At 42.6% G+C, this 22,485-nt stretch overlaps 1 protein-coding gene across 5 annotated transcripts in view; it reads left to right on the top strand.

Annotated features, from left to right (window-relative positions):
* Nucleotides 1–22,485, top strand: part of Elf2 (E74 like ETS transcription factor 2) — an 85,375-nt gene that overhangs the window by 9,896 nt on the left and 52,994 nt on the right. For all 5 annotated transcript variants that reach the window (XM_034500111.2, XM_034500109.2, XM_034500116.2 and 2 more), the window contains exons 2-3: nt 4,246–4,332; nt 5,590–5,806. In XM_034500111.2, the coding sequence (XP_034356002.1) occupies nt 5,735–5,806 (72 nt within the window). In that variant the 5' untranslated portion in view covers nt 4,246–4,332; nt 5,590–5,734. The remainder of the gene's footprint in view (nt 1–4,245; nt 4,333–5,589; nt 5,807–22,485) is intronic.

Genomic DNA, 22,485 nt, shown 5'->3' with positions numbered 1-22,485 from the left:
TCACATAAATAGAAAAAATCTAAAAACAGAAGATAAATCATTTTGCAGTCTCCTCAGTCTTTGAAATGGAAATAAAGTCTAGATAGGTACTTGCTTGTCTGTACTTCCTGCTGTTGCTTGGTTCCCGAGTTAGGTGTTGAGTTAGGTGCTGCCGCTGGGAACAAGCCAGAGTGCAGTGAGACGGAAGCAGCTGACAGACAGTGCACTGAGTTGGGATGGTTCTAAGTGCACTTGTTAGGGCGCGGCTGGTGCTGGGGGTCCAGTGCCCCTTTCTGGCCTCCAGGTCTCTGCTCACAGATGCTTACTTCCACACATACAAATAAGTCACTAAAAATAAAATAAACCGTTAATAGTATTTTAGGTTTTTTGGACGATACAACAGACACAGTAGCTGCTGTCGTACTGCTCTCTTGACTTTTATGTTTTGGGAGAGGATACAGTCATTAAAAAGCCAAACAAGGTAATTTTAGAGAGTGATAAATACAGCAAGTGAATGAAACTATGATTTTAAATAGGGAATGATAGGGGGCCTGTGTGCCAGTGAAGTGTGATTGTGCAAGGGAACGGTGGCTGAGGGGGAAGTGAAGGGCCTGAGCCTTCAGGAGGGATGCTGTCCGTCCTGCTGTGAGTGCCCATGTGCTGGAGTTCAGCAAGCCCAGGTAGGGGAGAAGTGTGAGGTCAGAGGTCAGCTGGCCAGAAGGAACATCTGTTTGTTTGTTTGTTTGTTTTTTTCCACGTGAGCAGAGAGCCACAGGAAAGGTAGTGTAGTGCTTTCATTCCCAGCTAGAGAATTAACTTACAGCAGGATTTGTTTTCTTTTAAATCAGAGTTTGGGTAAATGTTTTATATAGGCTTTCATGTAAATGATGTTTGATCTTAGAAACAGTAACAGGAAAAATAAGTTTCCTCCTGGAAATTTCTTTCTTAAAGTTTATCTAAAAATCGAACATCAGTAGGTATAAAGCTGTAATGTTTAGTACAGTTACAGTAGCCGGTGCGTTGTCTGTACACACTTCTGGCTCTGCCCTGCTGTTCCAGAGTCTGAGCGTACGTGAAAGGTTAGGAGGCTGAATGCCAGGCAGCAGTTTCATCTTTAGTTCTGCTGGTAAATGCTGGCAGCCATGTCAGCTTAAGCTTCACTTGTCTCTGTGCTCACTGCGTCTTTAACCTGTAACAGTGATTAATAAGAAAAAGAGACTTCTGTAACTTTCTTACATATTTCCTATGTAGCACCAGGAATTTTGGCCTTTATTTTTTGGTATCATTTTCTTTTTCATGTAATTGATTTTTTTTTTTTAGTAGAATCTTTACATTTCTCATTTCCTGTTATTATCCTGTAGCTATTTTTTTTTGTTTGTTTGTTTGCTATTGGAATTACATTTACCAACCTGCAGTAACACTCCGTTTGAACACTAATTTGAATTTGGGTAGTGTGATTTTAATACTGTAAAACTCCACTTCTGTACTGGTAATGCGGCTCAGTGACTTGCCGTGCGTGCACAGAACCCTGCGTTCATCTCCAGCACCAGCAGAACAAAAACTCCTTTATGGTCCTCCATCTCTTTCAGATGTCACAAGATTTTTGCCTTCATGCATGTGTTCCCCAAATAAACTAATTTTAAAATGATTTCTTCATTAAATAAAATAAGCAAAACGTGTAGTTAAACCAAGTTTATATGAATATATTGGCTTTTAGACAAAAAGTGTTTTGAGCAAGTTTGTTAGTCTTTTAAAGCACATAGAGAAACGAAAGTGAATAAAAACCATTAATAGCAACACATCACTGCTGTCTGAATCCTGGCCTTGATTTCCTCACATAGCCTGGAGCCCAGGGCCTCTCGCTGTCTCTGGGCTCATCTAAGCATGCCTTGAAGCCTGCCTCTGCTTTTAACGAACTCTTAAGACTTTTCTGAGGCTGTTTTCGTACCTCTGCTTTTGAAGGCCACTTCTGCAGAACATAGGGTTCTTTGTTGATAGTTTTGTGTTTTGTGTTTTGTTTTTTTTAGTTCTTTGAATATGTTTGCCAGTCTTCTGACCAGCAGATGCTGCTGACGCAGGGTTTCCCGGTGATCCTGTTGAGAATTGCTCGTGTGACAATCAGATCGTTTTTCTCTTGTTTCTAAGTTTCTTTGTCTTTGATTTTAAAAGAAGATTTATTATTTTAAAATGTCAATGTCTCAGTGTTTGCCTCTATGTATATGCTGCAGCAGTATCCTATGTGTAATGCCTGCTAAGGCCAGAAGATGGCGTTGATTCTTGTGACTCACCATGTAGGTGTTGGAAACTAAATCTTGGTCCTATACAGGAGCAGTGAGTGCATTCAGAATCGAGGCCATCTTTCCTGCCCTGTCTGTAGGTTTTTCTGTCTGTAGGTTTTTGGTTTTTCTTTTTTCTTTTTCTTTGTTTTTTTGAGACAGGGTTTTTCTTTGTGTAGCCCTGGCCATCCTGGAACTCACTCTGTAGACCAGGCTGGCCTCGAACTCAGAAATCTACCTGCCTCTGCCTCTCAAGTGTTGGGATTAAAGGCGTGCGCCACCACCGCCCGGCACATTTATTTATATATCTATATATATCTATCTATATCTATATCTATCTATCTATCTATCTATCTATATCTATATCTATATCTATATCTATATCTATATCTATATCTATATATTTTATGTCCGTGAGTACAGGGTCGCTGTCTTCAGACACACCAGAAGAGGGCATCGGATCTCATTACAGATGGTTGTGAGCCACCATGTGGTTGCTGGGAATTGAACTCAGAACCTCATCTCTCCAGCCCCTGTCTGTAGTTTTTTTTAAGTATCACTATATTATGTGCTACCATGTGGTTCTCTTTGAGTTCAATTTACATGAGGCTCATTGACTATTGATTTTTTTTTTTTAACTGCTTTTGAGACAGGGTCTGAGCTGTTTAGAATAGGCCACTCCTGGATGCTGGGATTATAGGCATGTGCCACCATATCCACCCTTAGCTCAATGTCTGTCTGTCTGTCTGAGATACATAGTCCTGGCTGATCTGAAACTCAGATCTACCTCTCTCTGGCTCTTGGATTTTAGGTTAAAGGTGTGTGTCAGCCCGCCCAACCGTAGTTTTATTTTTTTCAGACCTTATACTCCTGAAGGGGAGTGTCTTAGTTTGGGTTTCTATTGCTGTGATAAAACACCATGACCAAAAAACAAGCTGTGGAGGGATGGGTTTGTTTGTTGTTCATTTCCATATTGCTGTTCATCATGAAGGAAGTCAGGAATTGAAACAGAGCAGGAGCCTGGAGGTAGGAGCTGACACAGAAGCCTGGAGGAGTCCTGCTTTGCTGGCTTGCTTCCCATGGCTTGCTCAGCCTGCTTTCTTATAGAACTCCCATCACCTGCCCAAGGATAGCCCCACCCACAAGGGGCTGTCCTCCCCTGTCAATCACTAATTAAGAAAATACCCTAAAAAACCTGCCTAGATCTTATCGAGGCAATTCATCTACAGTGACTGTAGCTTTTGTCAAGTTGACATAAAACTAGCTAGCACAGGATGGTGAGATGGCTCAGTGGTCAAGAGCACTGGCTGCTCTTCCAGAGGTCCTGAGTTCAGTTTCCAGCAATCACATGGTGGCTCACAGCCATCTATTAAAAAAAAGGATCTCGTCCTCTTCTGGCTTTTGTACATGCAGACAGAGCACTTCTACATTAAAAATCAAGTTTTTAAAGGATTTAAAAAAAAAAAAAAGAAACCCAACAACTAGCCAGCACAAGGAGTTAGATTGCTACCACTTGTGACCCTTTTGGTTGGGGCTGCAGAGCTAACTCAGCAGGTAGGGGCTAGGGGCATTACCTCCTCTTTGACTCTGGCACACACGTAGTTCCTCACGACCTCCTGTGACTATTTCCAGGGGAAGCATCTTCTCCTGCTTTTTAAACATAAAAATAAAACAGCCTGTTCGCTGATTGTAATGTACTCCATAATATGGGGCTTAGAATGTGTGCTGGATCTGACCTTCAGTCTGCATGCTGGACCTGACCTTCCTTAATAACTATCATTTGGTGGTAACTTAAAATTACTTCGTATGTAAAGTTTTTGATTCCTTGGGCATCTAGAAATAATGATTCTACATTTGTGTAAGCGTGTGCCATCAACCTTTGGAAATGATTTATTTGATTAAGTATTTACTGTCTGAGTCATATCTAATTAGAGCAAAAATTTTTTTTTAATAGAGTTGTGTTAATACTTTCTTCTTTCCTTTCCATTAGTAGTTCCAGAGAGTTGCTGGTTTAGAGTTTAGCTCTTGGGACTTGTGAAAACAGTGAAGGATGCTTAGACTACTTAACATTCAAACTGTAAGTAAAATTTATTTCTGTTTTTATACATATATATATATAAAAATATATATATATATGATTTAGATTTTAGAATACTTACAGTAGCAGGGAGCTTTGATGTGCTGGGATTGTGGGCTTTTCCTCAATTTTCCGGAGTCATAAACACTTCTGTTTAACTTTCTGTCTAAGATGTAAAAGAAGGGGCTGGAAATATAGTCCAGTGGCTCAGAGCGCTTGCTGTTCTTTCAGAGGACCTGGGTTTGGTTCCTAGCACCCACTGCCCACAGCTGGCAACTGCTTATCCTCCAGGTCCAGGGTATCTCCCTCTTCTGGCCTCTGCATGTATTTGCACATATATGGTACCTATATATATACTCAGGCACACACACATACACACACATTAAATAACAAACAAATTGTTTTTTAAAATATGCAGGAGGAGACTTAAAAGTATTAGATTATGGGGCTGGAGAGATGACTCAATGGTTAAAAGCACTGATTGCTCTTCCAGTGGATCTGGGTTCAATTCCCAGAACCCACATGGTGCTCACAAAACTGTCTGGGATTTTGTTTTTTCAAGACAGGGTCTCTTTGTGTAGCCTTGGATGTCCTGGAACTTGCTCTGTAGACCAGGCTGGCCTTGATCATATAGAGATCCACTTGCCTCTGTCTCCCAGTTGTTGGGATCAAAAGCATTGTGCCACCACTGCCCTGCTGAGCTCAGTACTCTTAACCACTGAGCCAACACTCTCCAGCCCAGATTTTTAAAAAAATCCATGAAAATATTCCAGGTATAATATTAGGTATAATATTGCAGCTCCATAAAAGAAAGAAGTTATAACATTAAATATGCGTATGGGTGCTTTGCCTGCATGTATGTCTGTGCACCGCGTGTACCTGGTGTGTAGACCAGAAGAAGGCGCTGGATCCCTTGGAAATTGAGTTACAGACAGTTGTGAGCTGCCATGTGGGTGCTGGGAACTGATACTGGGTCCTGTGGAAGAGCAGTCAGTGCTCTTACCTGCTGATCAATCTCTAAAGCCCAAGGAAGTTTTGACATAATGCCTTCTATAACAGTCACTGTATACAATAGCTTGGTAAAATATTATTCAATAAGTTAATGCATTTGAATATTCAGTTCTTAAGTAGAATGTTATTTACTGTCTTTTGACACATGTAAAAGCTGATATCTTGTTTAATTAAACTATTAAACACTAAAATGCATTATAGCGTTCCTATATATCTTTAACAATTCCTCATTTTCTCACTTTTTAGACCCTCTGGTTAATCATCTTTAGAAGACTGGACTTCTGGATGTCTGTTGAGTTGAAACATGAAAATGAAACCCATAACCGTGGCCGTCACCTGTGAGCCTTAGTTACATTGATCCATAGCATTGGAACTTCCTCGGGGACACGCAATGGCATCGGCAGTGGTTGACAGTGGAGCTTCTGTTCTGGAGCTTTCCAGCAATGGAGTCGAGAGTCAAGAGGTTAGGCATTTAATATATCTTCTCTCTGTTTTGCTAATAGAAATCAACACAGGAGTCGATCTTGAAATAATGAGGGAAACAGGCATTCGAGAGTAGACATGTACTGTGCATAAACGTGTAACGGTCATGGGTGTATTTGCATGTAACTTAGAGATGGCGAGAAAAGTGTTCCATTGAGTGATGTGAGGTGTGTGTTAGTGAGTGAGGAGGAGGAGCAGGCTGGGGGGGGGGCGAGGGCACATTAGCTTAGATACAACTTAAGTTTCTGAGGGTATTCATTTTCTTAGATTATGGAGAATGAGAGATTCATTGTATGTGAATACCTAAATTGCAGTTGTCTTAAAGACATAGAAGCTTATGTTTGCTTTCTTTGTAATTTTAATTTTTTTGTTACTCTGTTATGTCTAATTCAGGATTGATCTGTCATATTTAATTTAATATGTGCAGTTATTTGTATAATTAGAAAATGAAGTTTTGAAATTTTACGCAGGTAGGATTTTTTTGAATCTTTAGCGTATTTGGTCATTTTCTTGTTATAGAAAGAAAGCACTGAAGAGTAAGAGTAAGAGGTAGGAAAAGAAGAAAAGAGGTTTTCTGGTCCGGGTTTCTGGCCCCCACTCCTTAGAGACTGAGAATTGTCACGTGCTACGTGCAGATGTTTGCTTAGAGACACCTTGGAAGTCTCTTTGCGAAAGCTGTCGCTGGAGTTGGTGTCGGGGTAATGGCACAGTGGCATGTCCAAGGACAGGGACGACTCAGTGTTGAGTTCTGGGGTCCGGATGGTTTTCCTTGCTTGCTTGGTGTCTTTTCAGTCTCTGAGACCCAGATCTGCTGTGGCAGACTTACGGGATGTACTTTTCATTTGTCAGACTCCTCCATGTTCCTTTGTAATTAAAGACTGCTTCTAAAATGGGTGCAGAGTCCATTGAAAGAAGCAACCACAATAGAAGAACATGCTTCTCAGGGCAACTTCTTTCTTTAAGATTCCCTTTCTGGCCTGGCAGTGGTGGTGCACGACTTTAATCCTAGCACTTGGGAGGCAGAGGCAGGCATATTTCTGAGTTCAAGGCCAGCCTGGTCTACAGAGTGAGTTCCAGAACAGCCAGGGTTACACAGAGAAACCCTTTCTGGAAAAACCAAAAAAAAAAAAAAAAAAAAAAAAAGATTCCCTTTCTGTATATTTCCTGTGCTCTATAGGTTTGTAGTGTTGGTGTTTTATTATGTGAAGAGAGCTGCCATGAACAGTATATTTACAGAGTATATTTACATTTGATTGATTATATGGTATGGAGGAAAAGGGGATTATTAAGATTTATTTCTGGAAGCCTTCTTTAATTTCTCCTCTTTTACATGGAATCACAAGGATTCGTGGTCAGAACTTATCATGAAGGGAAACATTTTTAGATCAATGAAAGTTATTGATTCATGTAGTGTAAGAGGAGAGTTGTTCTCTATGGAAGGAGGTCGGAAGAAGGCAGCGGGCTCAGTAGATATTTACAGTGCTGTGGCACCAGTGTGGGGACAACTTCTTGTTCCAGTCCCAATCCCTTCGTTTGTCCTTTTAACAGATGTCAGCTACTTAATATGGATCAAGTACTTTATAGGCACTGAGGTTAAAGTACTTCACGGAGCAGTTAAAAGTGTTTTGGGGCAGAGATGGGTGGAGACAGTGGTTAATTGATATTAAGGGTTCTCTGAAGAGGTGACAGTTTAGGGTTATTAGAGAGAAATGGTCACAGACATACCTAACTGGGAAAAATTCCAGGAAGAGAAAAGAGCCACTAGTGTTGGAAATACTTGATGTCCTAAGGGTAATCTGAAGAGAATGCAGAGATGGAGTTTGCCTGTGAGCTGTTGTCCTGTAATGTGCTTCCAGTATAAGGGAATATCTACAATTGAGAATGGCAGGTGCCAAGGACCTTTATAATCATGGTCCCTGAGTCAGAGGAAAAAGGTACGATTTAAAACGTAGTGCCAGGGCTGGCTCACCAGTTAAAAGCACTTGCACTTGCAGAGGACCCAGGTTTGGTTTCTAGTACCCATGTGGCAGCTTACAACCATCTGTAACTCTAATTCCAGGCACCCAATGCCCTCCCCTGACCTGTGGCACCAGGCTTGCATGTGGTGCCCAGACACTCATGCAGGCAAAGACCCATGCAGTTTAAAAAAAAAAAAAGCACGGAAGAGAGAACTATCTCCATCCAGTGGTCCTCTGACCTCACACACATACCACAACACAGACTGATTATAAACATACAAAAGGTAGAGCATTAGATACTTTACAAATAATGTTTTCAGAGCTAGAGAGATGGCTCAATGGTTAAGAGCACTGACTGCTTTTCCAGAGGTCCTGAGTTCAATTTCCAGCAACCACATAGTGGCTCACAACCATCTGTAATGGGATCTGATGCCCTTTTCTGGTGGGTCTGAAGGGAGCAACAGTGTGCTTACATACATAAAATAAATCTGTTTTAAGAAAGAAAAATCATGTTTTTCTTGATTATAAAATTAATACATTGAACAAGATTAGGATGTTTCAAAAGGCCGGGCGGTGGTGGCGCACGCATTTAATCCCAGCACTTGGGAGGCAGATGCAGGCGGATTTCTTATTTCGAGGCCAGCCTGGTCTACAGAGTGAGTTCCTGGACAGCCAGGGCTACACAGAGAAACCCTATCTCAAAAAACAACAACCAAACCAAACCAACCAACCAACCAACCAAACAAACAAACAAACAAAAAAAACAAAAACCATTTTGAAGACAAATAGAATGATGTAATAAGATCTGATGTACTTAAGATCAGTCACCAAATAGGAGGGAAGAGTTCAGAATTAAGGAAATTATTAATATGGTAGAGAAGCTTCCTCATTAAAGCTTTATGAATACATTTTATGTGCATGAGTGTCTTGCCTGCATGTGTGTGTGCCATATGTGTACCTGGTGAGCTGTCTTCTGGTTTCCCCATATAACTAAATAAATGTAAATTTAAAAAGTATAGGCTAGACAGCTATTTGTATGCACATACTGGAATCCGCTACGCTAGCTTTTGTTTTTTGAGAACCTATGCTAGCTTTTGTTTTTTGAGACAGGTTTTTATGTAGATCAGTCTGGCCTTGATCTCATTGTGTAGCCAAGAATGATGTTAACTTCCCGATTCTTACCTCTACTTCTGCATGCTGGGATAAAGGTGTGTACCACTACTCGTGTGGAGCTGGGCATAGAACTCAGGGTTTTCTGTATGCTTGGGAACTGAGCCACACCCTCAGTTCCAGCATCTGGTTTTTATGAATCTGGTGTACGAATCTTTTGTCTGTCTGTCTGTCTGTCTGTCTGTCTGTCTATTGTGTGTATGCAGATACTAGACAATTGTGAGCTGTCATGTTGGTGCTGGGAATTGAACCAGGGTTCTTTGCAGGAGCAACAAGTGCTCTTAATCACAGAGCCAACTATTCAGTCCTGAGCAGCTGAACTTTAGAAATTTAAATCAGAGGATTTGTAAGGAGGATGAGCGCCATTTACTTTGCATTCTATAGTGTTGAGAGCAGGAATAGAAAGACAGTAAATTCTATGGGACAAAAGGAATTAGTTACCTGCAGTTGGCTTCTTTCTTTAGGATGCCGGGAGTGCAGGGAGGGAGAGCCATCTGCATCCTCTCATCCCGGGTCTGTACTCACTGATGCCGTGCTGATAGTTTGCTCATGGTGAGCGAATTTACACTTGGGCTACAAGTTATGTTTAGTGTGTGGTTAAGTCATTCTTAAAAAACTTGGAATAGAAGTTTCTAGATGACATCCGCTTCCAGAGAAACAGATTGGGAGTTTTTCCACTTAAGACTGTGGTGGAATAATGGAGACCAGCTTTACACTGCCAGTGTAAACAAACAGGAAAACAGACAGAGCGCATGATAACAAGGGGCGTCCTGCATTGGTGTGCTGCCTGGAGAGAGCTCCAGGGAAGTAGCTGGAATCAAGGGAACAAAACTAGCCAAGGCTCACAAGAGCTCTTATGAGGGATACAGTATCCAAATCGCAGGGAAGCCCCCTTCCCAGAAAAGAGCTGCACATATTGCTGGGGTTCCATTGTGTCTGGCTGGAACTCCCAGCAGTTGAGGCTTACCAGACTCCATGAAGCCAAGCAAAGGCTGGCTAGAAAGGCACAGACTGTTCTGCTGGGAGACACTTGCATCCGAGTCAGACAGGTGGAAGGGTACTTGTGGAAAGTTCAGGACATTCATTTTTAAAAAAAAAGTCATAAGGGGGCTGGAAAAATGGCTCAGTGTTTAAGAACATTGGCTGCTCTTCCAGAGATCCTGAGTTCAATTCCCAGCAACGATGTGGTGGCTCACAACCATCTGTAATGGGATCTAATGACTTCTTCTGGCGTGTACAAGCAGATTGAGCACTCAAATAAATAAACACATAAATAGATCTTATTTGAAAACAAAACAAAACAAAACCCATCTTACATAGTAGGGCTAAATCAGCTCTAGAATTAAGGATAGTTGGACTTTAACCTTAAAAATTGGTTCAGGGGGTAGGGGTGTAGGTGTCTAGCCTGTACAAGACCCTGGGCAAGATTCCTGGTGTTGTTCTCTGCTCTCTACCTGAAAAACTTGATCCATACGTACCTGTTCACTATAATACTCTTAAGACAAGAAAGTGAAATGTATCATCTATTAATGGAAAATCTATGTAAACTTTATGAAACATACAGCACTGAAATGTGTACCACCCAAAGAGTTTGTTAAATGATGGTGTAGTTACTTTAGAAGTAAGGCATCAGAATCTGCAGACAGCAGTGGGAGGGAGAATCTTAACAAGCACAGAGGAAAGGAAGGAAGCAAGAAGGGCAGAGAGCACAGTTTGTCCCGCCGTGCCGGCCTAGCTTGCTTTATGCCTACCCTAGCAGGTTGTACCATTGCTGACCATCTCCTTTCTGAGATGGCGTTTCTCTGTAGAGTGCAGGGCCGCCTTGAGAGCACCATCCTCTTGTGTCCATGCTGAGTGCTGGGTGAAGGTGAGCGCACACCCTGGCTTCCTGCCTAGCTCTCAGAATGAGTAGAGCAGAGAGCAACAGAAAAAAAGATGTAAAGAAATAACAACCATATATTTTGTAAATTTGATAAATAAACCTATAGGTGCAATAATTCTAAATATTATGTAAGATAAACCAGAAGGTAGGTAGCAAGAACATCGTAATAAAATTGCTCAAAGCCAAATTCAGAGGAAAAGTCTTTTTTTTTTTTTTTTTTTTTTAAAAAAAAACTATTTATTTATTTATATGTAAGTACACTGCTGTCTTCAGACACCCCATAAGAGGGTATCAGATCTCACTACAGATGGTTGTGAGCCACCATGTGGTTACTGGGATTTGAACTCATGACCTCCGGAAGAGCAGTCAGTGCTCTTAACCACTGAGCCATCTCACCAGCCCAGAGGAAAAGTCTTAAGAGTAGCCAAAGGTGAATTTCAGGTAAATCGAAGACAAGTGTGCAATACGTGAATTGAAACCTTACAGATCAGAGGACAAGAGTACCTTCAAAGTGCTGGAGAGATCCTCAGGGCCTTTAAGATGACCTGGATATGGGTCCTAGCACCTGTGTGGTGGCTCACAACTGTCTGTAACTACAGTTCTACAGGATCCAGTGCCACCCCAGGATGGCATCTCAGGATACCAGGCACACACCTGCAAACATGCAGGCAAAACCCACGTACACATAAAGTCAAATCTTCAAAAAAAAAAAAAAAAAAAAATGCTGACAGGGTAAAACTCCTGTTTATATCCTGTTACATATCTAGTAGCTTGGTGGTTGGCTCCCAAACCCGATGATGTTTAGTTCCTGGAACCCGTAAAGTAGAAAGAAAGGACCAACTCTTGCAGATTGTGTCATGAGCAGGTGTGCACACACACATGCATACACACAGAGTCATAATAACTAAAAATTTTAAAGTGAGTTTTCCACCTGAGACAAAGGCTGAGAAATTTTGTCACAAATATGCATGCACTATAAAAATATTACAAGTAATTTTTAAGGCAGAAATTAATGATTCCATTTGGAAACTTGGTTTTATGTAAAATGAAGAGACCTGGAGAAATGGTTAGTGTGTGGTGAATACAAATTTTTTTTTTTTTGAAGAGTAAAGCTTATTGTAAACACTTAACATGTGATATAGATTTCCTAATGTGCTTAGATATATACATTTTGTTTGTTTGAGACAGAATCTCTTTGCATATCTCTGGTTGGCTGGCCTTGAGCTATGTAGATTAGGGTGGCCTTGAACTCAAAGATCTACATGTCTCTGCTTCCAGAGTTCTGGGATTAAAGGTGTGTACCACTGCCTGGCTAATTAAACCTAGTTTTTTGATATTAAATGTGCCACATGTACACAATAAATAAAAAACAAATATGTGTGAAAACAATAGAAACAAACATGTATAGCTGATGCTTGCCTTGGGAAGCCAAGGCAAGAGGATCATTAGTTCTGGGTCACATAGTGAGGTTGTCTCAACAAACCAAAACCAACTGCTGTTCCAATAGTTGCATCAAAGAGTTTAAAGGCAGCTGGGCAGTGGTGGCATATTCCTTGAATCCCAACCCTCGGGAGACAGAGGCAGGTGCATCTCTTGAGTTCTAGGGACAGCCCAGGGCTGTGTAGAGAGACCTTGTCTTGAAAAATCAACAATAAAAATAACAAAAACCAAAATTAAGAAATAAATTAAAAAAAAAGAAAACTACAATACATATATCGACAAAAGCCTGTGCTATCCATTCCCAGTGACTGCGGTGAGATATCTGAGCCTGCACACTTTATAAACTGAAGAGTTGGTTTGTCTCACAGTTCTGGAGGCTCAAGTACACAGGACCAGCTTCAGCTCTGATGAAGGCATCAGGATGGGTGGTGTCATAATCAAGGAACCTGGCAAGACAGGAACACTCTGTGGCCAGGCCAGGCAAGGCTCATCACTTACAATTCTATCACTGTCACACTGCTTTTCAAGAGTGGCACTTTTAATGATATGACAGCATTTCAGTTGACTCCTCTGCCACGGAGTCCATCTTCCATCACTTGAACCCACAGAGGATACACGTCAACCTGAGTGAAGCCTCAGACATCTTCAGAAAATATAAGAACAGCAAGACGAAGGTGACCTTTTAAAATAGGAAGAACAGGGCCTGGGGAGATGGCCCAGTGGCTTGGAAGGCTTGCTGTACAATCCTGAGGACTGGTATTCAGATCCCAGCACCCACTTAACACGCCTAGCACATAGGGAGGTGAGGAGAGAGGCTAACTGCTGCCTGTCGGCTTCCAGACTAGCTGAGAGAACATGAGCTCCAGATTCTGGGAACGACCCTGCTCTATGTGTGTGTGCACACATAAGAAATAAATAAAAAAAAAAAGATAATTTGAATAATTGTATGATGCACACATAAGAAATAAAAACAGATAATTTGAATAATTGTACGACTGGCCCAATAAACAAAAAAAATACAACAAAAAATAAATGGTGCAACATTTTTATTGTTTTTTGTTTTGTTTCTGTTTTTTTTTTTTTTTTTTTAGAGACAGGGTTTCTCTGTGTAGCCCTGGCTGTCCTGGAACTCACTCTGTAGACCAGGCTGGCCTGGAACTCAGAAATCTGCCTGCCTCTGCCTCCCAAGTGCTGGGACTAAAGGCGTGCGCCACCACTGCCTGGCTTGGTGCAACATTTTTTACCACTGAGGAAATGCAAATTAGGGCTGGAGAAGTGGCTCAGCTGTTAAGAGCACTTGACTCCTCTTCGAGAGGTTGAGTTCAATTCCTAGCAACACATGGTGACCCACAATCATCTGTAATGGGATCTGATTGCCTCTTCTGGTGTGTCTGAAGACAGAGAGTACTCATACACGTAAAATAAACGAATAAATAAACCTTTAAAAAGAAGAAAAGAAATGCACATTAAGTGGTCAAAGATCCTGACACACTGGGGCTAACTGTAGTGTGGTGTCCGTTTTGGGGAGGATGGACAGTTGGGTGCTCAGACATTTCTAATGGGAATGCCATAAGAACCAGTTTAAAAAAAGAATTTGACAACTTAGATTTAATTGTAGATCATTATTTGTCTTATTTGGCAGACCCCCACTTTACATATTGAGGCAGGGTCTTTCATGTGAGTATAGAGTTTGTCAGTTCAGCTAGACTAGCTAGCTAGCTGGTCTCAGGATCCCATCTGCCTCCTGAACACTAGAGTTACCACGTGGATGCTGGGGACACAAACTCTGATTCTCATGCTTGTGTGTAAACATCAACACAAAATTAATCTCACACACCCACACCCCCCACACACACACCCACACACACACACACCCACACACACACACCCCAGTATAGCGGCTGGAGAGATGGCTCAGAGGTCTTTCAGAAGATCAGGTTCAATTCCCAGCACCCATGCGATGGCTCACAACCATTTCTAATTCCACAAGGCACACTGGTAGTGCACAGATGTACATACAGGCAAAATACATGAAAACAAAAGTTAACAACCCCTCCCCACAGTGTGTAGATTTTCACGTAAAATTATAGAAAAGGCATAGATTAGTGAGGTGGCTCAGCAGGTAAAGGTGCTTGCTGACCTCAGTCTCTTGGACCCACAAAGGGAGATGAGAATCAGCTCCCTCAAGTTGTCCTCTGACCACGTGTGTGTGTGTGTGTGTGTGTGTGTGTGTGTGTGTGTGTGAGAGACAGAGAGAGAGAGAGAGAGAGAGAGAGAGAGAGAGAGACAGAGAGAGAGAGACAGAGAAACAGAGAGAGAGGTAATTTGGAGGGGTGGGTTGATGGTTGCCTGGATCTGTGTGTGAGCGGGGTGGACTGTTGTTGAGGGACAAGGGAAGTTGTTTGAACACTCTGTTGGCTGTTGTTACAAAGATACATGTTTATGAAAGTCCAGGAATTATATACTATAACAAGCATATTACCTTCATGAAGACCATTAGAAGCAAATATGAAAACAAAATTGTTATGCACTGCCGAGTTTGGTGTTTCATTCTTCACGTTCAGCACTAGGAAGGTGGAGGCAGGAGCATCTCTGAGTGTGAGGCCACCCTGTTTTACAAGGCCAGTTCCAGGCCAGCCCGTTTCACAAGTGTAGTGAGTGCTAGGATCATGTTGCACTGCCATGTCTGATTCATGTTTCAGTTTGCTAAGGCGTGAAGGTACTCCTACTTAACACCGGAAAGAAAATACGGGAAACTGTAAGCGCTTCTTGTGTACTATTTAATGTCATGTTTTCTACACCAAGTTCAGTGGTAATGCCGATAGGCTTTTAAAAATGTTTGTCTTTGTGGGCTTCTAATTTGAAGGATGTTACAGGATATTTGATCACACTGTGAACTCTGAGATTGTGTTATTTATTGAAAAAGCTGTTTCTAGTTGTGTGGCTCAGCTCTTAGTACACACTTTTAATCGCAAATGAAGGTAAAGTTAATTTGTAGAAGGAAGCACCCATGTTGAAAGTGAATTCTAATTGAGTGACAGAGTGACGAATCAGAGAAAGATTTAACAGTAGGATAGACAGGAATATACCCAACTCTCAGAAGAGAGGAAAGGAAAGCTACTTGGGGGCAGTGCAGAGAAACAGGAGGAGGCAGCTTTACTAGGAGAGTTTTACAGAGGCAGGTTGCAGAAAGACCAAGCTAGACACAGGATGAGCCAGGCAAAGAGAAGGAGTCAGGAGATTAGATTAGATTTCTAAAGTTAGTATGAGGCCAGGCAGAGCAATTCAGAAAGAAACTGAGAGAAGCCAGATTGAATCAGTCAGCTTGGAGAGGAGTTTGAGCCAGAAGAGCTGAGTTGAACCAGCCAGCCAGAGTTCAAAAAGAACTAGAAAGGGTGAGCTTATTCAGGAGGTAGTCTCAGAGGCTGAAAACATTTTGTGGCTAGATTAGATTATATGGAGGCTAGAAGCTTCCAGGACTAGGCTCAGATAGAGACAGTAAGCCTTGGAGACTACAATTATATCTGGGAAATAAAAGTTAGATTTACAGAGGGCAGCGACAAGTGTCTAAACCTTTTTCGAGGAAAATACTGCTGCCTTGCAGCTTTCACTCTTAGAACAAACAGTACAGTCTCCTGGGGAGATAGCAGAGATAAAGTGGACCTTGTTGCATCTGTTAGTTCTAGGTTCAGTGGGGGACCCCGTCTCAGGAAATGAGGAGGTTGGAGGCTGGAGATCTGGGTCAGTGGGTAAGGTGTTAGCATGTAAGCTTGAGACCCTGAATTTGAATCTTCAGCTCTCACCTAAAGCTGGCACAGTATGGTGTGACTAATTCTGTTTCCGAGGTGAAATTCGAATCAGAGACTTAGGATACCCAGACCAAAAAAAAAAAAAAAAAAAAAAAAAAAACCCTGTCAAACAAAGTGAAAACAGGGACCAATAGCTGAGGTTGTGTTCAGACCTCCATGTGTGAACGATGTGCACACACAGATACACAAACACAAGTAAGGTGGAGATGGATGAAGGCACCCAGTGTGGACTTCTGGCCTCCATGTGCACGAATGCATACAGAAACCTGTGCATGTACATGCACCCCCCTGCAGGAAAGCTGATTAGGCTTGAACTTCAGATAAGCAACATCTTCCCGAACATTATGTGGGTTGTTCATATGTTAACACACATACAGGTCATATATGTATGGCTAACTGAATTTAGTCATAATTGGATATCCTGTGTTTTTCTTTGCTAAGTCTTGCAACCCTAGCCTACAGAGAATTAGGCAGGCTGTATCAAGACCCACTGAGTTGGAGTTTCATCTATTTTACTGTTTGCTATAGTGAATTGCTGAGAAGTCCTGAGAAGATAGTGAATGTGTTAACTATTTCTCACCTTCCTTTCTCCAGTAATAAATATCTCCTCAAAACAGTAGATAGATAGCACACTTACTCTGAATTCTCCGTCATTTGGTGGCGAGAACTCAAGAAGTCAGTTGCTATCAGATGTGTTCAGTATGTGAATAACTGCTAAGTTAGAATCTGTCGTGTTGCTTTCTAAGCAGCAGGTAACCTAAATTCTGCATTATGTGATGTCTTTGAGGACTTTTTTTTTTTTTTTTTCAGAGACAGGGTTTCTCTGTGTAGCCCTGGCTGTCCTGGAACTCACTCTGTAGACCAGGCTGGCCTCGAACTCAGAAATCCGCCTGCCTCTGCCTCCCAAGTGCTGGGATTAAAGGCGTGCGCCACCACCACCGGTGTCTTTGAGGACTTGAGGTGTAGCGTTTGCTAACACTCTCACTGTCCAGCAGGCACTTTGGATATGTACTTATGGTAGAATGCTGCATATGGACAGCATTGATGTCAGGCAAACACCTTGTGTCAGGAGGACTTTGAATAGAAAATGTCCTTTTCAGGGATTAAAAAATGAAAAGCCTTTAGCAGAGGAAAAGGATTTGGACAGATGTGGAAGCTACAAAATGACATGAGGACACGCCCTGGGAAGGTTTACGTTTGGTAACTAAGCCACACACACACACACACACACACACACACACACACACACACACACACACACACAGCTCGTGTGTAGTAATGTAAGAACGAAGCTAGTAAAGGTGGCAGGTGGTTCTTTTGTTGTTGTTTTGTTTTTGATGGGGCTGTAATTAAGGAAAAAAAATCCCATAATGTGTGGCTTCACAAAACAAACTTAAATCTCATGGTTCTAGAATCTAGACTTTTGAAATTCCAGCATTGATTGGTGAGTTGTCTTCCAAGAGATTTGGGAGTCTCCCTTATGCCCCATTAGCTTGTGGTAGCACCGACCTCAGTGCGGAGATAGAATTCGCCTGTGTCTTTAAGTGGGCTTCCCTCTATCCCCACCCGTGTGTCCAAATTGCACTTTCCTGTAAAGACTGGTGAGATTGGGCTCGGGCTTGCCCTACTGATCATATCCTAACTTGTATATCTCTACCAAGAGCCATTTCCAAATAAGGTCACACTCACAACCGACATGGTTAAAAACATCTACACTTTAGAAGATATAATTCAACCCATAACAAGTGTGAAAATCATTGTTTTGTGTTTTAACCTTTCAGACAATACAGGATCATTATTAAAGTGACATAGACCATTTGACAAGGTGCCTCCAAAAGTAGATCTCAAGACCAGTACTGCTGTTGTGGAATAATGGAAGCTGCCAGAACCCCAGTCGAACCCCAGTCTTCCTGAGATATGTGCTTTGTGCATAGTTAATTTCAAAGACCTAAGAGATATTATTGACTTATTATCTAAATATAAGAAACAGATTTAGAGGAAAACAAAATGTGAGAACAGGAAGACATACTGATCGTTTGTTTCATGATGTTAGTGTTTTATTTGTGATAAGTTGAAAATGGAAGTTGAGCATAGCGCTAGATGAAGGACAGACTTGGTGAGCACCGTCAGCACCAGCATGGAGGCATTGAGGAGGAAGGGGGGGGGCTGCCTGAGGAGGGTGAAAGTGAAAGCCAGTGCTTAGAGAAATGGTGAGTATTTAGGGAGGAGTCAGAGGGTAAACCGGAAGGTAGAAGGAAGGAGAGGTGGGAGGGAGGGTGACAGCAGGAGATGCTGGCGACAGTGGAGGTGCTCACCTTTAGTCCCAGCTCTCAGGAGGCAGAGCAGGTGATATCTGAGTTTGTGGTTAGCCTGGCCTGCACAGACAGACCCTGATCCGAAAAGCGAGGAGGAGGAGAAGGAAGAGGAGCGAAGGGAGGGAGGGGGCTGCATACAGGACTACATAATAGTCTAGGTGCCCTATTATATATTGTGCTTGGCTCTATTAAAGATTTATTTTGTTTGTTTGTTTATTTCAAGACAGGGTTTTTCTATATAGCCTTGGCTGTCCTGGAACTTATTGTGTAGACCAGGCTGGCCTCAAACTCAGACATCTGCTGGCTCAAAGGTGTGCATCATCACCGCCTGGCTTAAAAGTTGTATGTAAAATCTCTGTACATGTTTGTGCGTCTCTCTGTATGTCTGTGCATGTATGACTTTTTGTTTATTAGGTAAAATAACTTAATTCAGTGGCGTAGACATTTTAAAACTGGTGGAGTACTATTTGTAAGAGATTTGAAGTTTCAGAATTGTAATCCAGATTTGCTGGAACTCATCTGTAATCCCAGCACTGGAGGTACTGAGGCAGTAGTAGATTGCCACAAAGTTGAGGTTCTTTGTGAGGGCCTGGGTAAAGAAACTACAGACATGACTGCTCCAAAGAGGTAAGGTTTTTGTTGTGAGCGTCCAGAGGTAACTCAGAGAGTGGAGAGCCGAGGGAAAAGGAAGCAGACTGGACAGGCCAGGGCTTGAGGCAGAAGAGCAGGAGAGAGAATAGCTGCGGGGGACAGTGGAGACAGCCAGTGACAGTGGAGAGCAGGGAGCAGAGTGTAACAAGGAGACAGGGAGAGGGTGGAGACTAGAGCCTAGCAAGGGGTGGAGGGAGGGAGTGAACAGCAGGAGAGAACAGGTATAAGGGAGGGTGCATAGCTTCAGGCAGGGAAGGGCCAGGAGGCCAGCGTGGACTTTGAAGTGGTGACAGTGTTTGTGAGTAGGGACTGCAGCCTTTGATATGCAACCACAAGTGGCCATATGTTCATTCTGTCAGCCATAAGGGAAAGGACTCCTTTGGCAGTTTCACAAGTTCCCAAGGTGGAATGCTGGCTGCTATCTGACCACCAGAAATCCTCCTGTTGTTCAGCTGGAGCTCATTCCTGGGCGGATGGACTTCCTGAGACTTAACAGAAGTCATCTGGGCCACATAGTTCAAGGCCAGTGTGTGGCACATAGAGAAGCCTATGTCAGTGTAGCCCTGGCTGTCCTGGAGTTCCAAGGGACCTGCCTGCCTCAGTCTCCTAAGTACTGAGTGTGCTCATGGGCCCCACTAGAGCATCTTTTAGAGAAGCATAAAAAGTAAGGATCTGTGAAAACTTAGCTTTTATCTACAATTCTAATACAAGCACATTTAAGCCCCTCCCCAGTGGTCCAAGAAAGGAACTGTTAAATAACTTAGGCAGGATCTGAGAGGATGGGGCTGGCTAGAGTCCTGACAGGAGGAGCGTTCGGACAGAGGGGTGGTGCAGAATTCTGTCCTTGAGTATTTTTTGTGCCATGACAAGTGTGAACTTGTTTTTCCTTTCTCTAGCGTGAATTGATGGAAGTTCACAGTCTAAAGCCATCTGGTGCTTCTAAAATACAGTATAGTTGGGACCATGGCAAGTATGTGTCTGTAGTCCTAGCTCTTTGGAGGAAGATTGCTTAAGTTCAGGAGTTTGAGACCAGCCTGGGCAACATAGTGAGCCTGTTCTCTGAAAGGGAAAAAAATACTGTAAAAATTTCAGAGGAAGGAAGTAATTCTAACTCCCTTGTATAAATAACCAGTGCTTGGGTCAGCATAAGCTCAGTGCTGCTTAGTGTGTTGCTGTCTCTTGCTGGTGAATAGAGAACTCTGAATAGAGGAGTCTTTTCTGGTCCATGCTCCTCAGTGCGTTTAGAGGATGCTGCGGTGGCTGTAAGGTTCAGTTCCTGGTCCATGCTCCTCAGTGCGTTTAGAGGATGTTTCGGTGGCTGTAAGGTTCAGTTCCTGGTCCATGCTCCTCAGTATGTTTAGAGGATGTTGCGGTGGCTGTAAGGTTCAGCTGGGAGTGCAGATGGCACAGCTGTTAGTTTACACGGTTGGGAGCAGCGCTTTCTGTTTCCTTTCTTTCTCTCTTCTCTCTTTAGGAGTTCAGTTAAAAAGCTGGACTCATATTCTGTCCTATCCCAAACAGGAAATTGTTAGTCAATGGATATTTCCTTAAAATTATTTTTCAGTGTATTTCACAAATTAAATTTTTGGTGAAGTAGTTTTTTGGTTTTTCGAGACAGGGTTTCTCTGTGTAGCCCTGGCTGTCCTGGAACTCACTCTGTAGACCAGGCTGGCCTCGAACTCAGAAATCCACCTGCCTCTGCCTCCCAAGTGCTGGGATTAAAGGAGTGCGCCACCACTGCCCGGCTTGGTGAAGTGTTTTAAAGGCAATGAAGCACACACAAATATATATATGTATTTTAAGAATAACATTGGGAGTATGAGGCAGTATGATCATGAGTTCAAGGCCAACTTGAGATATATATCATGACCATGTCTCAAAAAATGACACAGAAACCCCCATCACCCAGACACTAGTAAAAGCTAAGAAACCTGCCCCCAGTACATTACTATCATTCAGGTTCGATGGAGTAATTGCTGACAATTTGTTTGTTTGTTTTCCTAGGGTGGTCTAGAATGCGATGTGTATGTGCCGATGCCTTTGACCTTATCCTTCCCCACCGTTATGCACTGGGATTATATATCACCATGTTGAGTGAAAATTCCAAGTGTTTTAGAAGTAGACTGTGCCCCTCTCCTGTATCCCATCTTTGTTTTCAGAAGTGTCATCATTACATACGTTGTCATTTCTATACCTTTCTTTATAGTTTAGCATCTATGATAATGCTCCCGAGCAGTGAATTGTTTATTTTGTAAAGCATTCAAACTGGAACTCAGTTCCAGGCCGAGTTAGTATCTTCACAGGGCAGCCTGAGGTCAGCAGGAAGTGCTTCAACGTGGGCCTGTTGGTTCTGCAGACACATGGTCAGATAAAGGGTTCTGTTTGTTGTTTGTGTGCATAGGATCATGGTGGCTTCCCCTCTGTGAGGTTGATCACTCATCTCAGGCATCAGGGCAAGGTGGAGTGAGTACACATGTATTAATGCAAGGCCAATGTGGTAGCAGTCTGGACCAGGCTCTCCTCGGCATTGTGTCCTCAGGAAGAACGCCACTCGTCAGAGGAGACACTTCACATATGGCCCTGTACATTTTCTGTAGTCAGCCTTTTCAGTCATTGACAGCAGCGGCCTGTGGGGAGGTAGAATGTCATAGTGGAAAGGTTTGAGAGCAGAATTGTTTGTCTCTGGGTGACCAGGACACAGAGGACTTTCAGACAGGAGAGGGGATCAAGAGGTGTTTACTATTCAAGGGTGTGTGCCTGCAGTGACCCTCTTCCCTTGACTAGGCTCTACTTCCCAAGTCACACCTTTCCGATGTAGTCTATTCAAAGTTTGAATCGAACTGTAGGGCAAGCCATTTTCTGTGCCAGGGCCCTCATGATCAAACTTTCTGGAAACACCCTTACAGATACAGCTAGGGATGAGACTTATTAATAGTCTTTTACATGTCCCTCAGTCCAGTCAAGTTGACAATCAAGATTGATGTAGTCCTGACCTGTTGATTTTTAAGTTCGGTACAGCAGACATCCTGGAGATTATCCTAGCCTTCTAAAAACTTGCTCGTGTCTCCTCTTGTGTTGGGTTGGCTCTGGCTTGTACCGTAAACTCTTCCTTAAGTTTATATATTTGCTTTTTTAATGGCTCAAGGCTGTGAGTTTGATCCCAGAACTATAATAAAACAAAAGCTTCTAGTCTGAAACATGTTTTATACTTTGATTAACTCAGGGTGTTTCTTCCAGCTCCTGTGATTGCTCTGTTGTTCTAACTTGTTCTTTTCGAAGTGTCTGGTGCTGTCTGTGGCCTTGCCACTGCGCAGTATCCTGCTTCTCGACTCTTGACTTGCTGTTAGGCTGGGACTTTCCTGTGTCTGCTAACCCATCTGATACCCATTCACACACCTTTCTTTCCTTCTTCCCAGGGTTTGTTGTTCTTGGCT

The sequence above is a fragment of the Arvicanthis niloticus genome, chromosome 4 (genome assembly GCF_011762505.2).
Source record: "Arvicanthis niloticus isolate mArvNil1 chromosome 4, mArvNil1.pat.X, whole genome shotgun sequence".
NCBI lineage: Eukaryota > Metazoa > Chordata > Mammalia > Rodentia > Muridae > Arvicanthis > Arvicanthis niloticus.
The sequence above is the reverse complement of the archived record's forward strand: the minus strand, read 5'-3'. Positions and strand labels throughout refer to the sequence as shown.